This window comes from Heliangelus exortis, chromosome 7 (genome assembly GCF_036169615.1).
Source record: "Heliangelus exortis chromosome 7, bHelExo1.hap1, whole genome shotgun sequence".
In the NCBI taxonomy this organism is placed as follows: Eukaryota; Metazoa; Chordata; class Aves; order Apodiformes; family Trochilidae; genus Heliangelus; species Heliangelus exortis.
This window is the reverse complement of record NC_092428.1, coordinates 8204121-8223577: the sequence shown is the minus strand read 5'-3', so window position 1 is coordinate 8223577 and position 19457 is coordinate 8204121. Positions and strand designations below refer to the sequence as shown.

General features: G+C 34.7%; 1 protein-coding gene across 2 annotated transcripts in view; it reads right to left on the bottom strand.

Annotated features, from left to right (window-relative positions):
* The window catches only part of KNDC1 (kinase non-catalytic C-lobe domain containing 1), a 62121-nt gene that overhangs the window by 24115 nt on the left and 18549 nt on the right, over positions 1 to 19457 (bottom strand). For both annotated transcript variants that reach the window (XM_071748611.1, XM_071748613.1), the window contains exons 4-10: positions 16872 to 17018; positions 14664 to 14781; positions 13297 to 14318; positions 5845 to 5959; positions 2712 to 2783; positions 2548 to 2609; positions 185 to 343 (exon numbers count right to left, since the gene is read on the bottom strand). In XM_071748611.1, coding sequence (XP_071604712.1) covers positions 185 to 343; positions 2548 to 2609; positions 2712 to 2783; positions 5845 to 5959; positions 13297 to 14318; positions 14664 to 14781; positions 16872 to 17018 — 1695 coding nt within the window. The remainder of the gene's footprint in view (positions 1 to 184; positions 344 to 2547; positions 2610 to 2711; positions 2784 to 5844; positions 5960 to 13296; positions 14319 to 14663; positions 14782 to 16871; positions 17019 to 19457) is intronic.

Here is a 19457-nt window from a genome sequence, read left to right as displayed (position 1 = left end):
CTCTGTACCCCTAGGGAATTAAACTTTAAAAACAAACCTCACAGTGACTTGTTATCATCTAATTAGATATCAGTCTAGATATCAGTCTATTAACAAGAATAAAGTAATATTCTGATATTCATATCATTAAAATGCGAGTTTAGACACAATTATATTTCACATAAAATTGCTTAGATCTAGTAACCTTAATTGCATCAACTACAGAAGGTCTTTCTTCAGGGTTTTTTCTTGTCATATCCAGAAGAAGCTTTTTAAACTTCCTTGGCAATACTAGTTTCTGACTCAGTGGAACACTGTATTTCGCAGCCATCCACAGAACTGCAGCAACACCATAGATGCAGACCTATTGGTATAACGTAAGAGACAGGCAAGATGTAAATAGACCAAAGCAAATTATTCAAATAATCCCCTAATTCTCTGCAAACAAAAAACAACAAGAGCTTCTAAAGAACAAATCGCATTTTTAGCTTTTAAAGATGCTGATGAAAATCACAGCTCATTAAAAAAAACTCACTGTTATACATGCAGGACCAATAGCAGTAGCTGATTTTCTACTGTTGGAGCAACAGAATAAATTTGTCTTATCCTTTGAGTAGGAAAATTAATCAGGATAAAAGTGTTCTGAGAATAACTTTGAAGAATTCCATTTTCATGTAAAAACTTAGATTGCTGCAAGCCTTGAAGTCCTACCATTAAACCTGGCCATGTACAATTTACTTAAAACAGGTCATGATAATTCAGCAAGTAAAGGGCACACAGTAATTACAAGCTAGCCACTACGAGTTGTATTTTGGAGAGAAGATTACACCAATCAGAAGAACAAAGTACTGTGTATTTATTCTAGCAATTATTGTGCTAGACCAACTGAAGCTGCCATAATGATAGACCTTGAAAAGTACTTGATCTTCACAAGATTTCTTGTTTCATGTGAAGAATTACAATTTTCAGATAGAGCCAGATTTAGTCTACTTAATGCTTAGTTTCCATATGTTAGCATGTACTACAAGTGTTGAACTACAAGCTTTGACAAAGTTGACACACTATTTTTCTTCACATTGCCTCTGAAAGATATTCAAAAGGATTAAGGGACAGAAACCTAAGCACAGTATTAGATAATGTGGTCCTATTGAACAAAGTCTTTTAGTACTGAGAAAAGTGAACAGCGTTGAACACAATGTAACAAGGAAGTTCATTATAAAGAAAATAACTTGTGAAGCATTTGAACTATTGAACAAAGAATTCTAACAGGTACAAAAATATTTGAAATAGAAGTAGCCCCACCAAAACAAAAAATTTCTTCTCCCTAGGCTCAGAATTCCAAGAGGTCAATGGTTCACAATTTTAATCTAAATTTACTTGTTTAGGAGAAACCTGCAATCCAATCCAGAATAGTCTACAAAATATTTCCTTTTCCTGAAGCAATACAGTTACTGTGACTTGCACTACACCGTCTTGACTCCCATACCATAATGCTTATAACAACCAAAACATTCAAGAAATACCAGAAAAAAGTCCTCAAAACAAATACAGAAACAAAAACCAGGTCAGCTCATTCTATAATGTAGATAAACAAGGAAGAAAGATTACTTCAGATTTTCTGAAGAAAAATTTTAAAGCATAAAGACTTCAGGATTATTAATTTCTACTATATCATGAAACTGCTGTATTATATTCAGGGTTAGTTTAAGCTTCTGAAGCTTTTGAAAAACTTGCATGCAGGATCAAAGCAGTCTAAGAAGAAAGACCAACTTCAAAGAAGATAAATAAGCACTTTTGAGTTACAAATGACTTTACAGAAAGTCAAACTCTGTCTTTAGTAGATTTTTAATGACTTTTTTTCCTGATTCATGACACTTATATCAAATTTTATAGGACTCATGGGCTAAAAGGCAGCTGTTACCTAATTTCTTGTTATATAATAGGAAGGTACTGTAAATTCTGTTCTCTAAACTCTTAAGATCACTGAAGTACAGTCAGCATTTCATATGCAGTTGCAGTGGAGACATGCTATTTATTAACATTTTTATCATCTTTTGTCTGAGCTCCTAATGGCTTATATATATATATATATATACCAATAAGCTCTAGGAAAACTGAATTGGTAAGAGACATAATTCAGAGCATTTCCATAGTAAAAATTTGCTGATAATATTATCTTTACCCAATCTGCCAAATAAGATTAATATTTGGGCTTTATCCTAGACAGTTTAAAATACCATTCTTACTATGACCTCCAGAACAGGAAAACATGACTTCAATGTCTGTCTTACTGCTAAGAAATGGAAAAAAAAAATTAAGCTTTATGGAAAACCAATTCATAAGAGTTTTGGTAGTTACTACAACAATTTTAGAAGGCAAATATAATTTTTTAGAAGCTACTAATCTCACATAAGATCAAAATAAATAAAAAATGACAGATAACCAGTAAATATTAGGAGAAATGAGAAATATTATCAGAATCTTAGAAGCATTCTTCTTCAAGCAGTAGAGGGACACAACTGTCTTCTGATAAAGTGTATGTCAGCTTACATAAATCTACCACATTACCTTCTCAGTATCTACATCCTCTTCTTCAATTTCAGGAGCTAAATAAAACATATCGCAAGATTCTAAATGAGAAAAGAAAACAAAAGCACAAGGTAAGATATTTAGATTCTTCTCTACTCCCTCCTAAGAAACACAAAAACAGAGCAGACAACATAGTAGTTTACCTTCAGCTTTTGGAACTTCGAAGTAGATACTTCCATGACTGTCGATCAGCACAGAGTCCAAACATAAGATGACTGCAAAACAATCCAGAAAAGGGCAAGGTACAGTAAATATCTGGTTTTTGTAGCTATCTGACACTAATGAAAAGACATAAAATAATTTTAAACAGAATTCGCAATGTCAGCAACTAACTTACAATAAATGGTGCTTTAACTAACACTAAGCAAGGACAGAAAACACCTAAAAAAAAGTCTACTGAAACAAGACAGTAGATGCATTATCACCCAAAGCAACTCCTTCCAAACAAATACAAGAAACTAAAACAAAACGGGAACCCAAAAAATAAAAGGCCTTAGAATACAGGAAGTCTCTTCTCTTTATATTCAGCATTGAAAAGGAAGGCCAAGAAAGAAACAAAGCAACAAAATAAATACGACACACAGATGTACTGTACTTTTCTCAGAAGGTACCAAAAAATAGATAGTAAATTCATCCTAAGCATTTCTTCTTTTTTCTCTTCCTTCCTCCAGTTCCACCAAAATAGAGGGTTCATTCTGTGGAGACAGCTGAGACACTTGTAGCCAGATCCAGAACTCATTTAGGTGGTATAGGATAGGATAGGAGTCCACTTCTGCACAAATAGTTACAAGAGACAGTCTCCCACTGAAGAAGTATTATGTTGATTGGTATTTACAAGATAAGTCTCTGAAATTTTTCCATAGTTAGGAAAGAAATAACTTGACTTCTAAAAGTATTTTAAATGAACCGAGTCCTTCGGGATCTTAACACCAAGGCAATGAGATCATGTCTCATAAATGCAATGATGAAAGACTTGTGATAAGACTATCTGCTTGATATCTTCAAAGCACACATGTAGTTTAACATGTTTCATATAATAAATGAACTGAATAGCAATGTAGTCCTGTCTTTAAAAACTACTATAAAATACACTGTTTTCTTATTAAAAACAATATAGAAAACATTCTTAAATGAATGTTAATGTTAAAACATTAAAATAATTAATTACACAAAATATTAGAGATCTAAGAGTAAAAATGCTATTAAATAATAAACTGAAGAGGTGTAAGGGGAAAAAAATAAAGACAAAAATTAAATTGTGCTTTTGCTTTTGTAGTTACCTGTACAAAACCCATTGAGAGCCACTAGGTTGTTCACTATGCTTCATGTAAATACAGTTTTGCCTACTACCTTCAATAATATTTAAGATGGACCAGAACTATGTGTCTTGAAAAGCAAAGCTTTCCTGAACCTTTACTAGTTATTTTGGCAGAGGTAGTTTCCCTGAGAACTCCTCAAGCTCAAAATCTTTTCTTCTGGCCCTGAACCTGCAGCACACTACAACATGAAAATTCTCACCTGAGTTCTCTAAAGCATTCATGAACATGTAAGCAGCATCCTCTGGTAAGAGGACAGTAAATAAGTGAAGTATCAATAGAGGGTACAAACAACTTTTGCAGCAGGATTGAATTAAAAAACACTGGGAAGAAGATAGCTTTGGGGCCTGTTTTCTTGACCAGATAATTCCTGTTTAGGATAATGAAAAAAGTGTAATCAAGGAAGGATTTGGAGGAAAGGCTGTTTAAGTGCATAAATAAAAAATAATCCAGCTTGTTCCACATTTCATATCTTTTAACTATGACTCATCAGCTACCAATCTTACTCTACCAGTGTTAAGGCAGAGGATATTTTAACAAACACTTTATACAATATGAGCTTCACCTTTAGTAACTTAGTATTATACAAAAAGAATGATGAGAAAATTACACGTGTGTGAGCACTGAAGTAGTTACACACCATCTAAGTCATTCCACAATGCACAGTTACTCTCAGAATAGGGAGAAAATCCTCTGGCAGAAAAATTCTAAATCTGAAAACAATATTCAACTTGAAGGTAGTTTTATTTGTCAAATATGGAAATTTAAGTAAGGTGCCTCCCATTTAGTGGTTTGTATCATTATGTTTGCTTTTACAGGCTACATAAGGCTCAGATCACAACCCAGTCTTTAAAATTTTGAAGCATTCTAGGTGTTTTAAAGTACAGTAACAGAGGCTTGTTAGACATATTAACTTAAACTCCCAGCCCCTCTGTGCTCAGATCTTCACATATGTTAGGAACACACCATGAGGCTGAAATAACCTCTCTCTTGCAAGGTGATTAAAATATTTAGCTTTAACGGTAAAATTGGTTTAAGAATTCAGAATTCTCCCTTTACTGCCAATTTTGTTTTTAGCAGTTTTATATCATAAAAGATAAAATAGCTGAAAACCAGAAAGATGCAGTAGGTTTCCTGTACCTTACTATCCAATTGTTTGTATTTAGTTACAGACTTCAAACTCATCCTTGCCCAAACTCTCAAAACCAGACTTTTTTAAATCAAGAAAAAAGAAAGGCTTGGTGGTTGTGGTGGAAACCTCTGCTGTGTTTATCAGAACTGCTACAGATTTATTATAAGTATAAGCTAAGGCAATGTTCAGAATGCCTAGAGTTTTAGGATGGTCTTCTCCCCAGTCACATACAACATAGTCCAACTCTGCCAAAAAACACTTCCCCATTTCTCTTGCAGAAGTTGATTTCTGATAATTTTTCTATAAACTGAAGCAAGGGGAATGTGGAAGGTGTAATGTAATGACCAGACCCTGGGTGCTTTATAATGACAGTCTTGCACTGTCAAAAATACATCAGGAATAATTTGTCACAAGTGAATTCAGACAAGAGAGGAAATGTTATCTTAACATATATAAAAACTTATATCCTCCTGCTCTCAAGATTTAAGTCCCTAGCTCTTCTCGTAAGAGTTACAGTACAGTTTTTTCATCCCCAAAGTGTATAAAGACAAATTTAGCTTCACTGCTTGAAGTAACAAAGATTTATTTTCCCCCCAAAAGCTATCAGAACTCAGAATGTGTAGAAAAGAAGATATTCTTAAATGGAAGAAAACTCCAAATTGAGTAAAAATTCTAAGTGGCAATGTAGGAGAGTGAAATTACAAATACAGCCTATTATTTTTTCTTTATTCAAAATTAAAGTTGAGATATTTTGCATAAACAGAACAAAGATGACATTAATACAATGAAGAGAAATAAGCAGACATTTAAAGACAATTAAGATCATACCTGGATAATCTATACAAGTCAGCAGAGTACATAAGCACTCATGACATAATGCCCAGAGTTCATAGTCTTTCAGAGGTTTACCATACCAGGACAACAGAAGTTTTAGAGAGATCCGCTGAAAAAGAGTGAAGATGAAGAAAGTTCTTCAAAATTAAGTCAAACCCAAAATGTTTACCAATGCAATGAAAAAGTAAATCCTAGTATACAACAAATGCACCTAAAATAATTTAAAAAAGGTACTTATTGCACTTGCTAGTAGTGAACTAGTAATAATTTTTACTGAAAAAGCATCACACCAGGAGTTACTTAACTGCACAACAAAAGTGTAATTCAAGTGAGATTTCAAGAATAGAACTGCTTCAGGAAAAGTGAGCTGTTTGGAAGCTCTTTTTTATCATGCTAGGGATTCTTTCAGAATGTCAAAGATAGCACTTATTTATAGGGACATTTATAGGGACATCCCCTAGACTTAAAAACAAAAACACAAATGATCACTAAAAAAAAAAAAACCCACCCCCACACTCAAATCCTGATTTACCCTGACAGTTGCATTACAAGTCTTACCTTAAAGATTTCATCATTTCTTATTCTTCTGTGAAAGACATTAACAATATTGACAGAATTAATGATGGGTTTATTTTAAGTCCAAGCATATGCTGGTTTGAATCTCTGACTGTTCAATCTGTGGTAACAGAATTTGTTTTTCTGGCTAACAATTTAGCTTTTGAGATTTGGAATAACACCTTACTGTGACAAAGATACTGCTCCATGTAAACTGACTGTACTTCAAAAAAACTAAGTTTTACATTTTGCAGTTTTTCTGGGGGGGTGAATAGTGGAACTTGACATTGACAATACTGCACAGCTCTTCCCAATCAAGCTGAGAAGAGCTTATCACTACTACTGGATCTTGCCTCATCTGCACTTTACGATCTCCATTCAACTAATAAAAGAATGGTAAAAATTCACTGTAGGCAGAAACCTCTAGGCTAGAGCAAACCCATCCAACTATTTTAAAAAAACAGCACAGCACATTTTCTGTTGCATATGCAGCCCTAAGACAGTAAGCTATCTCTAAATGTCAAATTCAGGCCATGTTGGGGAAAAGAACTACCAGAAGCAACTCAGGATTAATTCAGGAGACAGAAACAAAAATTGAAGCTTCTGAACTGTTGTCTTCAGACACACTTATAACCCAATCAATGTTTGTAAAAATCTAAATAGATTAAGAGCCTCTCTAATACAGGATAGCCGTACATCATTACATTTAAGGAGTCTCTGCACTATCATTTTTTATGATCTTGGCTATGAAACGCCCACCAGTGAAGCACTATTTGGGTTTTATAACAAAACACATAATGAACAGACTACTGCACTAGCTTTCATTAAGATCAGCAAACAGAAATAGCTTCCCTGCTATATATGCACACTGAATTCTGTAGCTGAAACTTGGTTTATAACATTTTTTTACCAGAAGATCTTCCCAAGGAACATAATATTTTGCATTTAAACTGTTTAAATGTTCCTTGAAGGTGAACCAGAGAAACCATAAATTTTTAACAAGATATGCCAGCAGACACACCTTTTGATTTACTTAAATTGCTTTATATTCTGCCTACCTTCAATATATATAAAATTAATTTGGTGTTTTTATTCTTCTACACTCCATTATTGCATATCACAAAAATTAACTTCAGCATAGACAGATTTGAAGCCAGGTAATAATGTCAAGCTTCTCTCTCAAATTTTGCTATCAGCATCCTGGAGTGAAAAATTGTCACACCAGTGTGTTCCTGCATGTTAGAAAAGTAAGCTCTTGAACTGTCTGATTTTAAAACGCCATCGATTGCACAGCAGGAAGGAAGAGATCAGATATTCACAAGAAGGAATTAGACTAGAGAACATTCAAAACAGAGCTTCATACTGGTGATTGACTACTATCAACATTGCGTTCCCCCCTGGTTCTCACATGCCTCAAATGTCTTTGCTCTCAGAAACTTTACAATGAATGCAGCAGCAAGTCTTCAAATTCACCTTGTGCAGCTGACATGAACGGAGAGAAAAATTGAAAAAGGAATTCCACAGTACATTAAGAAGGTTTGGGGATTTGGGAATATTTTTCTTGTAAGTACAAACCACTGACCCATGTTTCTCTGTAAGAAAATCCCTCCTATTGAAGTTTATGTCCCTAGAGGCTCTAACAGCTGCAGGGGAGAAAGATGGACTTCCTCTATTGCATATACAAGTCACTTCTCACTTCAGGAGAAGGTGATGAATGGCTAGCAAGGGCAAGAAGAATCTCTAAACTGGAGGCTGAAGTTAATTGTATAGCAGAAAGCTGAAAGGTAGTGCTCATCACTTTTAGGATATCCAAAGCTCTCTAGAAGAAGAAAGAAATGACAGAGATTTAAGCACAGCAGGAAAATTGGAATAAACCCTAAAAGCAGCAACAAAAGTTTATGGTAATAAAGAAGACAGTGTAAGTGATGGATATCAAAATAGAGGATGAAAAGATACCAGAAACTGACATTCTGTTTCAGAAGTAAAAAGGATTTGAGAAAAGAAAATCTTAGCAGAAGTAAGGATTACTGCCACCAACATGATTGCCAAATTAACCCACATCAGGAAAAAACAAAGAATGAAGACTGGTTACAGCTTGGTGAACACTCTCTGACAAACATTCTAAAGAAATTTTAAACTTCAAATACTAATATTGTTAACTAGCAGTCATATGCTAGTTGTTCTCCTGTTATGATAATAACTGACTCCATTGATCGTCTCTCACTATATTTCAAGAATCTCCCCACCCTGATCATGTCAAAAGATTACTTTTAATCCTGAAAAATTATTTGAGAAGGTCATTCTAGCATCCTAATTATTCCAAATGCTCACCTTCAGATACCAGAAAGCAAAAATTCTGGAAGATTTAATCTGAAGCCTAAGGGTTCAAATCTGCTGAGGTCTTGTCAATCTAACATCATGTAAAAGATATCTGATATGGTCAAAGTACATAAGACATGTTCCATCACACATTTGTATCTGTGATGAAAACCATGCAATCTGGTTAAAATAGTTTCCAAAGGAAAACCAGTACACTTCTCCACCTAACATTATAAGGCAGTTTTTATTAAAGCCTCAAAGCAGGTATTGAACACAACGCACATCTGAATTCCTCCAAACCTGTTTATGTTTTGGCAAATATTGAAGTGTAAAAATACCTCATTTAGGTACCTGTCTTAGGTTTGGCTGTTTTGTTTTTTAACATGCAAGTCTCTGTTTCATGGCTATTGCTATCTACTGCAACTTCAAAAAAAACCCACTCAGCCATTAGGAAAGCAAAACAAGTGCTACAAAACACTGACATTTTGAGCCAAACTGTAGCATGTATTGTTTTAGACATTTTAGCAAAGCAAGTTCAAGACAACTGTTCAGCATCCATTAGGCCTTAAGTCCACTTAAATTAAGCATTAACATTTAAATAATGATATAAAAATTTTATTAATATCACCAGCAAAATTGCAGAGCAAACAAAATTATAAACCAATGCCGCTTCCTGAAATTTTCTCTTGTTTTAAACCAGACCTTTTCATAAAATAAATTATATAACTCAGTTTTTAAAATAAAATGTTTTTCACAGCATAGTAGTTTTGAGAGAAAACATGAAAAAGCCACATGATTGTTTATTGCCTATAGCTACATACTGGTGACATTTTGTTTTGTGCCAAAAAGACTGCATTTTAAACCTCACTTGTTGAAAAAGTGGTGCTTTTTCACCAGTGCTGGAAACATCATATAACAGATCTTTTATACTATTGTTGGTACCAGAATTGTAAACCCATACTTCTCAAACCATTGTGACTATGCCAATATACTATATTTTATGAAAGTAATACTGGCATATCTTAAGGAGCCTAAGCCAACAAGATTTTCATTACTGTCTTCTTACTAAGTATCACTCTGTGAATAGACAAGTTTTCTTCCCTTCACTTGTTATTTCCCCAGTGTTCAAGTGTCTTTTTCTAGCTACATGGCTTTTCACTTCTCTCATGCTTGACTGGGTACGAATGATCAACAGAAAAATAATTCATACATGCTAGGTTACTGTTAACCCTTCCCATGTAAAAGCCATAGCATTTCAATTACAGAGCAACATTTAAAAACATTAGAGATGAGACACACCTGATTGGAATTAAATTGGTTAGAGAAATAAAAGGTCCCCACTCAAACTTGAAGTGAAAAATATTTATTTATGGCATGCAAAAATATAAAAAATACTAGGAAAATTCTCACAAGATACATTGCAGTAGCCAGACAAAAGCAAGCAAGTGATTTTAGTAATGCTTACTAGCAGTAAAGCACATAACATTAAGAAGCAGTGCTGGGGTATTAGAAAAATATCATCCACTGGAGAAGTACTGACAGGCAAGAAAACCTGTCTGTTCACTAGAGTAGACAAGGTTGATCTTCAACCTGATGGGATTGGTATTGCACTTTCTCTAAAGAAAAAGAAGCACTTAAAGAGATGATAGAGATACTATTCCAAAAGCTCTACTTGCTGCAAACATATTTACCTGTTACAGAAAACTAATGAAGGAGCAGTGCTGTAAAACTGAGATGTTTTCTATTTAGCCCACATGATAGAAATCACATTAGCTGGGGCTTCACACTTTTTGTACCTTTGCAGTAAGTAAACAAAATCTCAGACTCAAGTTTTAGCTTCTAAGAAAAAACAAAACATTTTTAGGTATTTGGTAAAATTCTGGCATAGAGAAATGAAGGGGAATTTGAAAATATACTGAGACATCAATTGTGACTTCTTCACGTACAATACAGCACAGTATGACTTCACTTTTGCAATTACCAGGAGGTAAGACAGAAAGTATGTTTCATAAGCCTGAGAAACACAATCTGTTTTCCAGGAGAAGAAAAAGAAGCTGAAAATATTAAAAAACAAAACAAAACTCAAAAAACACAACCAACAAAACTCGTTAGATAAGAAGACTTAAAATAGTATCTGCCATAAAGTTCAATAACTACAGAAAATGAGTGACCATCTTTCAGAAAACAAAGATTATCAGGCTAGGCTCAGCATTTAAGGAAACATCCGCTTCAGAAACCAAGTTGTTGCTCACTGATGTTGATAATACTTAAATGGCTTTTCCTTTTTCTCCATACAGCAGTTAAATAATCGAAGTTTTTGTTTTTAAAGATCTACTTAGGATTTTAACAAGCTCTAGAGAGAGTAATTTTATGTGGCAGAACCTGAACATTTGCTACCATCAATTATTAAAAAATAATATAGAGCATGAGCCTATAAAAGCTTTCTTCTCCTGAAAACACAGCCATAAAACTCTGGTTTCATGGGGAACAACCGCTCTGCTGTCTTCATTTCAGGTCATACTTATTACAATACAGCTTCTTAAGGTAGCTGGAATGATAGTTGCTTTTTCTAATTCACTGTGATTGTTCTCTGAATTCAGTGGGAGCAGGATAACCTTACACTTCTTCTAAGAGCTTACTTAGTTGGAAGAATGAAATTCTGTTCAGGCTGAAAGAACACTATTTAAGTTGATGATGAAACATTTGAAGAAGCGGATATCAGAAGAATGACAGAATAAACATGATAACATATTTTGGTATATTTTCTGTGTGCCAAACACAAGTGCTATTGAAAGTATTTTCATGTACCTAGACAGTTGCCCTGTAATTCAGAGAGGACAAAATATAGGTCTTATTTCAACAGATTTTTTACTCAGTTTATGTTTTTAAGTGTTGACAGTTTATTCACCACACCTCTAGTTAACACTGAGGGTTAAGTAATCCCACTTCCACCTGAAGGCAAGTGATTAAGTGTGGTAACTTCATTTCTTGGAATGAAAAAACAAAACCAAACCAAACCAAAACAAAAAGCCCAAGTGGTCCTATAGGGATCTGATGGACTTATTTTAACCATCCTCTCCATGATGAATAACATGCAAAGTAATCCCTGGGTTTATAGAGTTTAGCATGAAAAGAATATAAAATCTCCATTCAGAAAAGAAATCTGCACATAAGCTGAAAGAGTTGCTTGAATCCTAAGACATATCTAGGTTTCTGTATACTAACAAGCCTGACAAGTGATGTATAGTAACAACTAAGAAGTCAGTGACTGAAACTGAAATGCCATGTAGTATTTATTAATATTTACTACCCTCCTATCCTCCTGCAGGGCATGTTATTGAGGGGAGAAGAGATAGGGAAGGGAAAAAAAAAGTTAGAACAAAATCTTCAATGCTGCATTCATTTTTTAACTTGATGAATTATGAAAGGAGCTTTCCACATCTGACAGTCCTAGATTACTACTCCAGTGGAGGTGCTTGGGCAAGGTGAAAAGAGGGATTGAAAAGACTGAAAATAACTCCAGATGCCACTGCACTGGATAGCCAGAAGACTGACAAAGACAGACAAAGAAGAGCAAGGCTGAGCTGTCCATAAACAGCTAAGGAAAAAATCAGCATCTTCACCTAAGCATAATTTCTGGAAATGAAATGTGTGCAGTTTGTGCCGCTTGTTTTTATCAAGTCACAGCAAAGTTGAAGAAGCATCAGCCATCCTGCATTTTTAGTCAGCAGCTCTCCTATCCCATGAATTGTTTGCATCTCTTTGAGTGTGGCACAAGAGAAAACCATCTAGTCAGAGACCAAACTTGTCCACCCTGAAAATCTGTAATTTGAGGACATAACATACTACATATGCACTACCACTATCCACTCTCCCTCTTCTTATTTAGCTATTTATAAAGACAAAATGTTTGAGAAAACATATTAATCATTCAATCATATTGTGCACATTTTTGAAATCTCTCATGAAATATACATAACAAACACAGGAGTGGTAATTTCAGAACACAGAACAGATAAAACATATGTACAACTTTCAAAACCTTAAATGTACACATAGATAAAAAAAAGAAAGTGGGGTCTTCACCTCCCAAAGCACATGGGTAATTGCCATTGATTTCAATGAGGTCAGGTTTACAGTCAGGAAATTTTCTGTAATTTTCATAATCACACAGGAGGCCCACTGAAAGGCAGTGAATTTTATGCATTGACAGTAATGTAAAGAGTCAAAAATCTACATATGCTTTGGTAAAGTTCTCTTACAAATACAATAAACTTTTAAGTATGCTGCTCTAACACACTAGCAAGAATACTCAGTGTATTTTAAAAAAAAATTAAAACTAAAGTTGATTTTGAAATAGCATAAACTTCACTGTAGCACTTTACTTTTGAAGAGGAAAAAGGGGCATCACCATGTTCCCAATATTAGCTCTTGCAGTGTGAAGCCTAGCAAAATCTGATTTTCAGAATGCTAGAGGGAGCAACGGGGGAAGTAATCATAAGGTACTTAAGTCATTTCATCTCCACATAAGTGACTACAACAACTATATAATGAAGACTTTATTTTTACTACCTGCTCATTACTTTTGATTTCTGACCCTCTGCCTCCACAAAGATTATCTTCATTATTGTTTGCACTCATCACATCGCTGCTTAATTCTGGAGACCTAATCAGGTTTGATCCGTATCTGTTCCCACTGGGTGTTGATGTTAACACTGAAGCCATCTTGTTAAAATGTGGTACAGAATTTTCATTTGACCCTTGAAAAGTTTCAGAAGAGTCCTCCAGTGCCATGTAGTTGTCTAGTAGTTTTGCTCCAGCAATAGATTGATTTGGGCCTTTTAACATACTAGGTGTATTTGGCATTTCAGAGGTAGCATCAGAACAGTCTTCTTTGTAACCAGATGAAGAAAAACCTATCTTTTTACCATTAATAAGTGACATATCCTCTTCTAGATTCAAGCAAGACACCTGTGTGCATACACACGGAGCTTCTAAATGAAGATCATTAACCTGGTGAGTCTTTGGTTCTATTTTTGGTGAACTATGAATAGCAAATGTATTAAGATTTCCCTTTGAAAAAGCAACCTCATTATTATTGTCTAGAGGTACTGAATCTTGTGTCAGCAAGTGATTTTTCCTAGCTAGTGGTCCACTGTTGGTTACAGAGGTAAAAAAGTTATTTGTATCTGCAGGTTCAAGTGGTAGCTTTGGAAAGGTTTTAATTTTTCTCAAAGAACCTTTCCTAAAAATGCCATCTCTCTCCAGGTCAAACCCACATGATCTTATATCCAAAGCAACACTAGCAAAACTGTCAGTAGTGACTGCGCATTTGTCGTCTTCTTTGCACTTTGTAGCTTGAGTTGCAAGTTGAGAATGTTGAGTTTTCTCACTATCCAAATCAATTTTCATTTCCTTTAAACCACTTTCTCTGCCAGTCACCATAGTAACTACAGAGGAGTCCTTATGACAGGTAGCTGTCTTATCTTCCACTGCAGACAAATCACCAGCTCTGCTGCTTTTCTCATTTGCATATATTTTAGATCCCAAACTTCTTTGACACATTCTTCCCTTCCACATGCTATCACAGGCATCTAGATACAAAAAGAGTTGCTTATATTAAGTATGTTTTTAAACCTTTTAATGTTTCTTCATATTGGTTTTGCTGCCACTGCTGTTACATAACTTCAGTGTTACACAAATTCATTATTTCTGTAGAAATAACTTTTAATCATAAAAGACACTTTAAAAATACTTATTATGGTTGTTAAGAATTCCATGCCCCCCTGCTCCCCAGCCATAATGCACAAATATTTAATAATGGCTTGTTGATACCTAGAAAGGAACATACAAAAGAAAAGTACACAAACATAGTAGCTTAAAAATCATCAGATGTGAGGCAGTCTTGAAATTCTTGACTAAATATATTTTAAAGTTACCTTGAGAAGCACCAAATGATTCAATTGAAAGAACCCTTCTTCCAACAGCAGACAAACTTCGACAAATATTACTTGATGAAGCAATCTTCAATTTTTCATCACATAATGACAAAATGCTCTAGAAAAAATGAGTGTTAAATACTTATTTAATAATGAATAAACCTGTGAATTTTGACTAAAGTGAGTCATGTGAACTCTCACAGTACATCTGAATTTATACAATGCTGCACTGGAGGTCTCCATTGCACTGTTCATTATACTGTGTGTTTCTATTATGTGGATGAATTAATTTCTTATTTTTACCATGGGCTATCATGAAATTATTTAATACAGTTCAAGTTCTAGCCTACAGTTAGAACATTAAGAACACTGATAAAAATTAATAATCTTAAATGTTATCCTTTCTGAATAACCACTAAACATTTAAAAAAAAAATGTGTGGATTACTTCTTAAACAGACAGTGACTCTCTTGAATTGAGCGACATAGGCAGGATGATGAATATTTTTATTACATTAAAAGTAAATTCTTAATCTTTTAAAAGCTTCAAAATACAAACATCTAGAAAGCAATATTCCCAATTAGAAAAAGCAATCATCATCAGATCACAAGTAGAACAGTGTTATGCATCTCTAATCTGTAGCCTGAGCATCATTTGATGGCATTAGCACTGGTTTCACACACAATTAATTAGACATTTACACATTTAAAAACCTGTCACCATGGGCAGGTAGTAGAAGAGAGCTCCCTCTCCAAATGCATCCCACTGTCTCCTCAGTAATTGTTCCTAAAGAAACACTGACGAAGCTTCATACAGCTCTGAGGAGTTGCTCTTACTTCCCCATTTCTCTGCTCAGCTGCTTTTTGGCTATTGTGAATAGAAGGAAGAAAATGGCTCATATCAAATTGAAGACAAAAAAAGAGAGGCAGGTATCCAGATGTGCTGGAATCCAGTAGAACTTGGAACAGTCTATGGGGTTTTCCTTGGTACAGCTCCCCCTCTGCTTTGCATCCAAGAAAGGGCCCAGTAGGAAAAGAGAACTGATAGTCACAAAGAGATCTCCATATACTACCCTAGACCAGCCTTGACCCACTGTATTTTTGGGCTAATATAAGTAGTCAGCAATAACTTTTAGTGACTACAGACCAACTGGAGATGATAGGGAGTGCTATACAATCATTTTCCTGACTACGCACAAAAGCAGACAAATAGAAATACAGGAATTGAACAAATAGGCTTTATGTCAGCAACAGGCTCCTGCCTGGGCAGCCCTCAACCAGAGAACCCCTATTATTTACTTTAAAAGAAATCACTCTTCTGTTGCAGGACACTCTGTTAAAGGTGCTTATAGGTATTATATGATTTAGTTCAATAGACAGCACTATTCTGAAGCTGAAGAACTGAATCCAAGAAAAGTCACATTTGAACACCTTATTTTATGGTTACAGTTTAAAAAACTGCAAAAACAATGGATTAAATCCAAAATTTCACACATCAAAGTCAAATAATACTATATAAGGTAACCAGCATTAAGGAACCCATCTTGAAAAATTCTATGTATCTTCAAACTCTTTGTAAAAATTAAAGGTGAAATCAGAGGCTAACTTGAAAAAAAATGCAAACCAAACAAAAATAGTTAAGAAAATACTACTAAACATTTACAAACAAGCTAGTTAGTAGCAATGCTCTGAATGTGCCAAGGAACATAGGTTTCCTGGGGCACATGGTGCTTAGGGACACGGTTTGGTGGTGAACTTGGCAGTGCTATGTTAACAGTTGGACTTGATCATAAAGGTCTTTTCCAACTAAATTCTATGATTCTATGGCTCCCTCCATACCCTTCTTAAATGAAATCCAAACATCACTTGAGACACCATACAAATTTCACAGCATAATGGCGGTACGCGTACTTCTAATATTCTCTCTTGGTAAATCAAATATTCAGTGGGAAGAAACTGGTAATGAGAAAATCTAGATCCACAAATGTATTCCTTCAGCCTTCTTAGACTGCATCACTGTAAAGCACATACATCTGCTTTTCGGGTTGTATTTCCATTAAGGCAGGAATAAAGCAGAATTTCTGTTGAGTGTTGCTTTCTGGCAAAATCTGAGGATATTCCATTGAAAGTCCATCTCTCTATTAGTGAGTATTTACAGAAACATTTTTGTCACTTTTTTTAAAGGGAAAATTATGTAGGGCTGTTTTACCTCAATATCTGGCCTATTTTCAGGATTGTCTTCTTGCATTTGTTCCAGTAGAGTATGCAGATCTTGCCCAAACTCTGATTCTGTCTCAGGTTCTATTATGTATTCTATAGCTTCTTTCAGCGTCGCACCCAAAGAATAGATGTGTGCCTGCATAAAGTTTAAGAAAAAGGAATTGAACATGCTACTAATTCTCTCTCTCCTGTGCAAAAAGCTCCAAGATTAAAAGAGATCAGCTTACATTGTTTTAATTTTTAATTTACAAGTTAACAGATTACTGGAAAGGTGGTTTAATTCAAACAGGAGGAACACAACGGTTTTCACTCCTGCTTTGGGGGGATATGCTTGTTGCAAACATAAGAAATAACCCTGTGGGATCCGGCTAAAACAGGCTTTATTCCTCACCAATAAACAGTATTAAAATTGCTCATTGACTACAGTTAAATATAAAAACTCATACCCTATGTATGTACAAATAGTATTTCATTTAGAAATAAGCTGGAACACCAAAATAAAATTTCTCTTAGCAGAGACAAAAAAAAAAAATTATTAAGTTTGACAAAAAAATTATACATAGCAGTATTTTATAAGTGCTATCAAGTATAAGGAAAACCAGGAGAAACAACACAGCATAATATCACTTGTCTCTGAAGACGCTTGAGAAACAATTTTAAGAAATAATGTTTGACACCTCTGCTTCTCTTAAAGCCTTCAACCTTGTGATGAGCTCCAACAAAAATGGACATGAGCCAACAGCTTTCTTCAATCTATTAATGCATTAGACTTGCTGTACAACACAGGCAGGTCTTAATTGTAGAAGTTTTATGCTTCTTAAAAAATAAGACATTTTCAGACCTGTTTTACTAGTAATGGTAATTTACATACAGCTGGGAATTCAACTGTACTGAACATTTCCCTCGCAGAATTAAAATACATACATAAATTAAACAAACAAACAAAACAACAAACAAAAAACCACCCTTATCAGATTTGTATGTAAATCCTGATTGCACTAATACATCTGTGTATTATTCACCTTAGAAAGAAGACTTACTCTAAGGCAAAAAGTAATTTTCTCCCTCCTCCCCCATTTTCTCATCAAGGTGTATTATTATCTCTAAATTGTAAGAAAGGGAGGGGATATTTTCCATACCTATGCATATATATTGCATATTTATTTCTTTTCTCATGAGGCAGGGCACCTCCATGAAGGGGAGTGAAACATCACCCCACTGAGAAGCTGTGCATGAGTGTGAGTGTGCAGTTTGCACAGTTCCACTTCCTCACCCTCCTCAATGCCCTCTCCCAAACAAAGCAAGCACAAGCTAGTGATGACTGCTTGACTGATAGATCCAAAGTCTTAACTCACCATTGGGACAAATCAAGATCAGGACGAAGGTCAGAAAAAGAGACCTGAGCTAAAAATACAAGATCAAAAATATTTTTTGCTAAGCAGTAATTTTTAGTTGCAAGTTCCACACTTCACCAACAAGCTGAAGAGGAAATGGAAGACTTCTATTTTGCTTTTGAGAATCTCAGAAGATCTCAGATGGGAACTGTTATGACTTTTATTTTGATTTAGGAGAAGAATAAATGCCATTCATCTATTCTGAGAGTAAGGGTTACTTCCTTCCTCTACCCTGCTCCTTCATCACATTAAGCTACTATAACCCAGTTTACTGGCAGCAGCCCTATTGACCTACATTGTTCACAAGCTGGCAATATTCTTTTTTTGTGTGTAACATAAACCACATTAGATTGGCAAAGGGATATGAAACTATGAAGCCTCTAACAATAAATAATCCTCTAACAAACTCATGGGAAGACAGTTATTTCTTCAGGCTTTCCATAGTTACTGCTACCCACACCCACACATTTCAGTTGCAGAAAATGAACTCCACCCCAGACTAGCTGAGCTACTCACAAAGGAAGAACATCTCATTAATAAATGTTTATAGGATGATGTTCTTAAAGTCTTCAGAAGTTAACTTGCAATAAAACAGAATAGGTATAAATTAACACCTTTCTAAGCCTATCCAAGACTGAAGGCAAGCAACTGAGTGGAAAAAATTATCTAGATTAATACTTCAGTAAGTTCCTATCTATGGAAAAACTAAACCAAAATTCCTTCTCCAACATCCAAGAATTTATGAAGATCATTTAAAGCCTTCTGTTTATTTGTTTTTGTTTTTTCTGCAGATGGTTTACAAGCTTCGAAACAGTGAAAATGAGATGACAAAGGCAGAATTCATTCCTCTACTCTGTTTCAGTGAGCTACCTCATTTTGCATTTCTCAATGGACAACATAACAGAAAACAACAGTTTAAAAAGAAAAAGGAAACAAACTTTAAAAAATAGAATACAACTCTATTAAAAGAACTTTTTGTATAAATGTAACATTGTAGTGTGGTCGCTTTGAATATATTCAATATTAGTACGTTATTCCACTTAAAACTCACAACAAGAGACAGGCTGTAGTTATGAAGTAAGAATTAAAACCACTTGCCTTCAAATAACAACTTTCTTTTTCCCTGTTTGGTATTTAGCAAACTGACTATTCATGGCTAACTCGGTGAACTAGAATACATA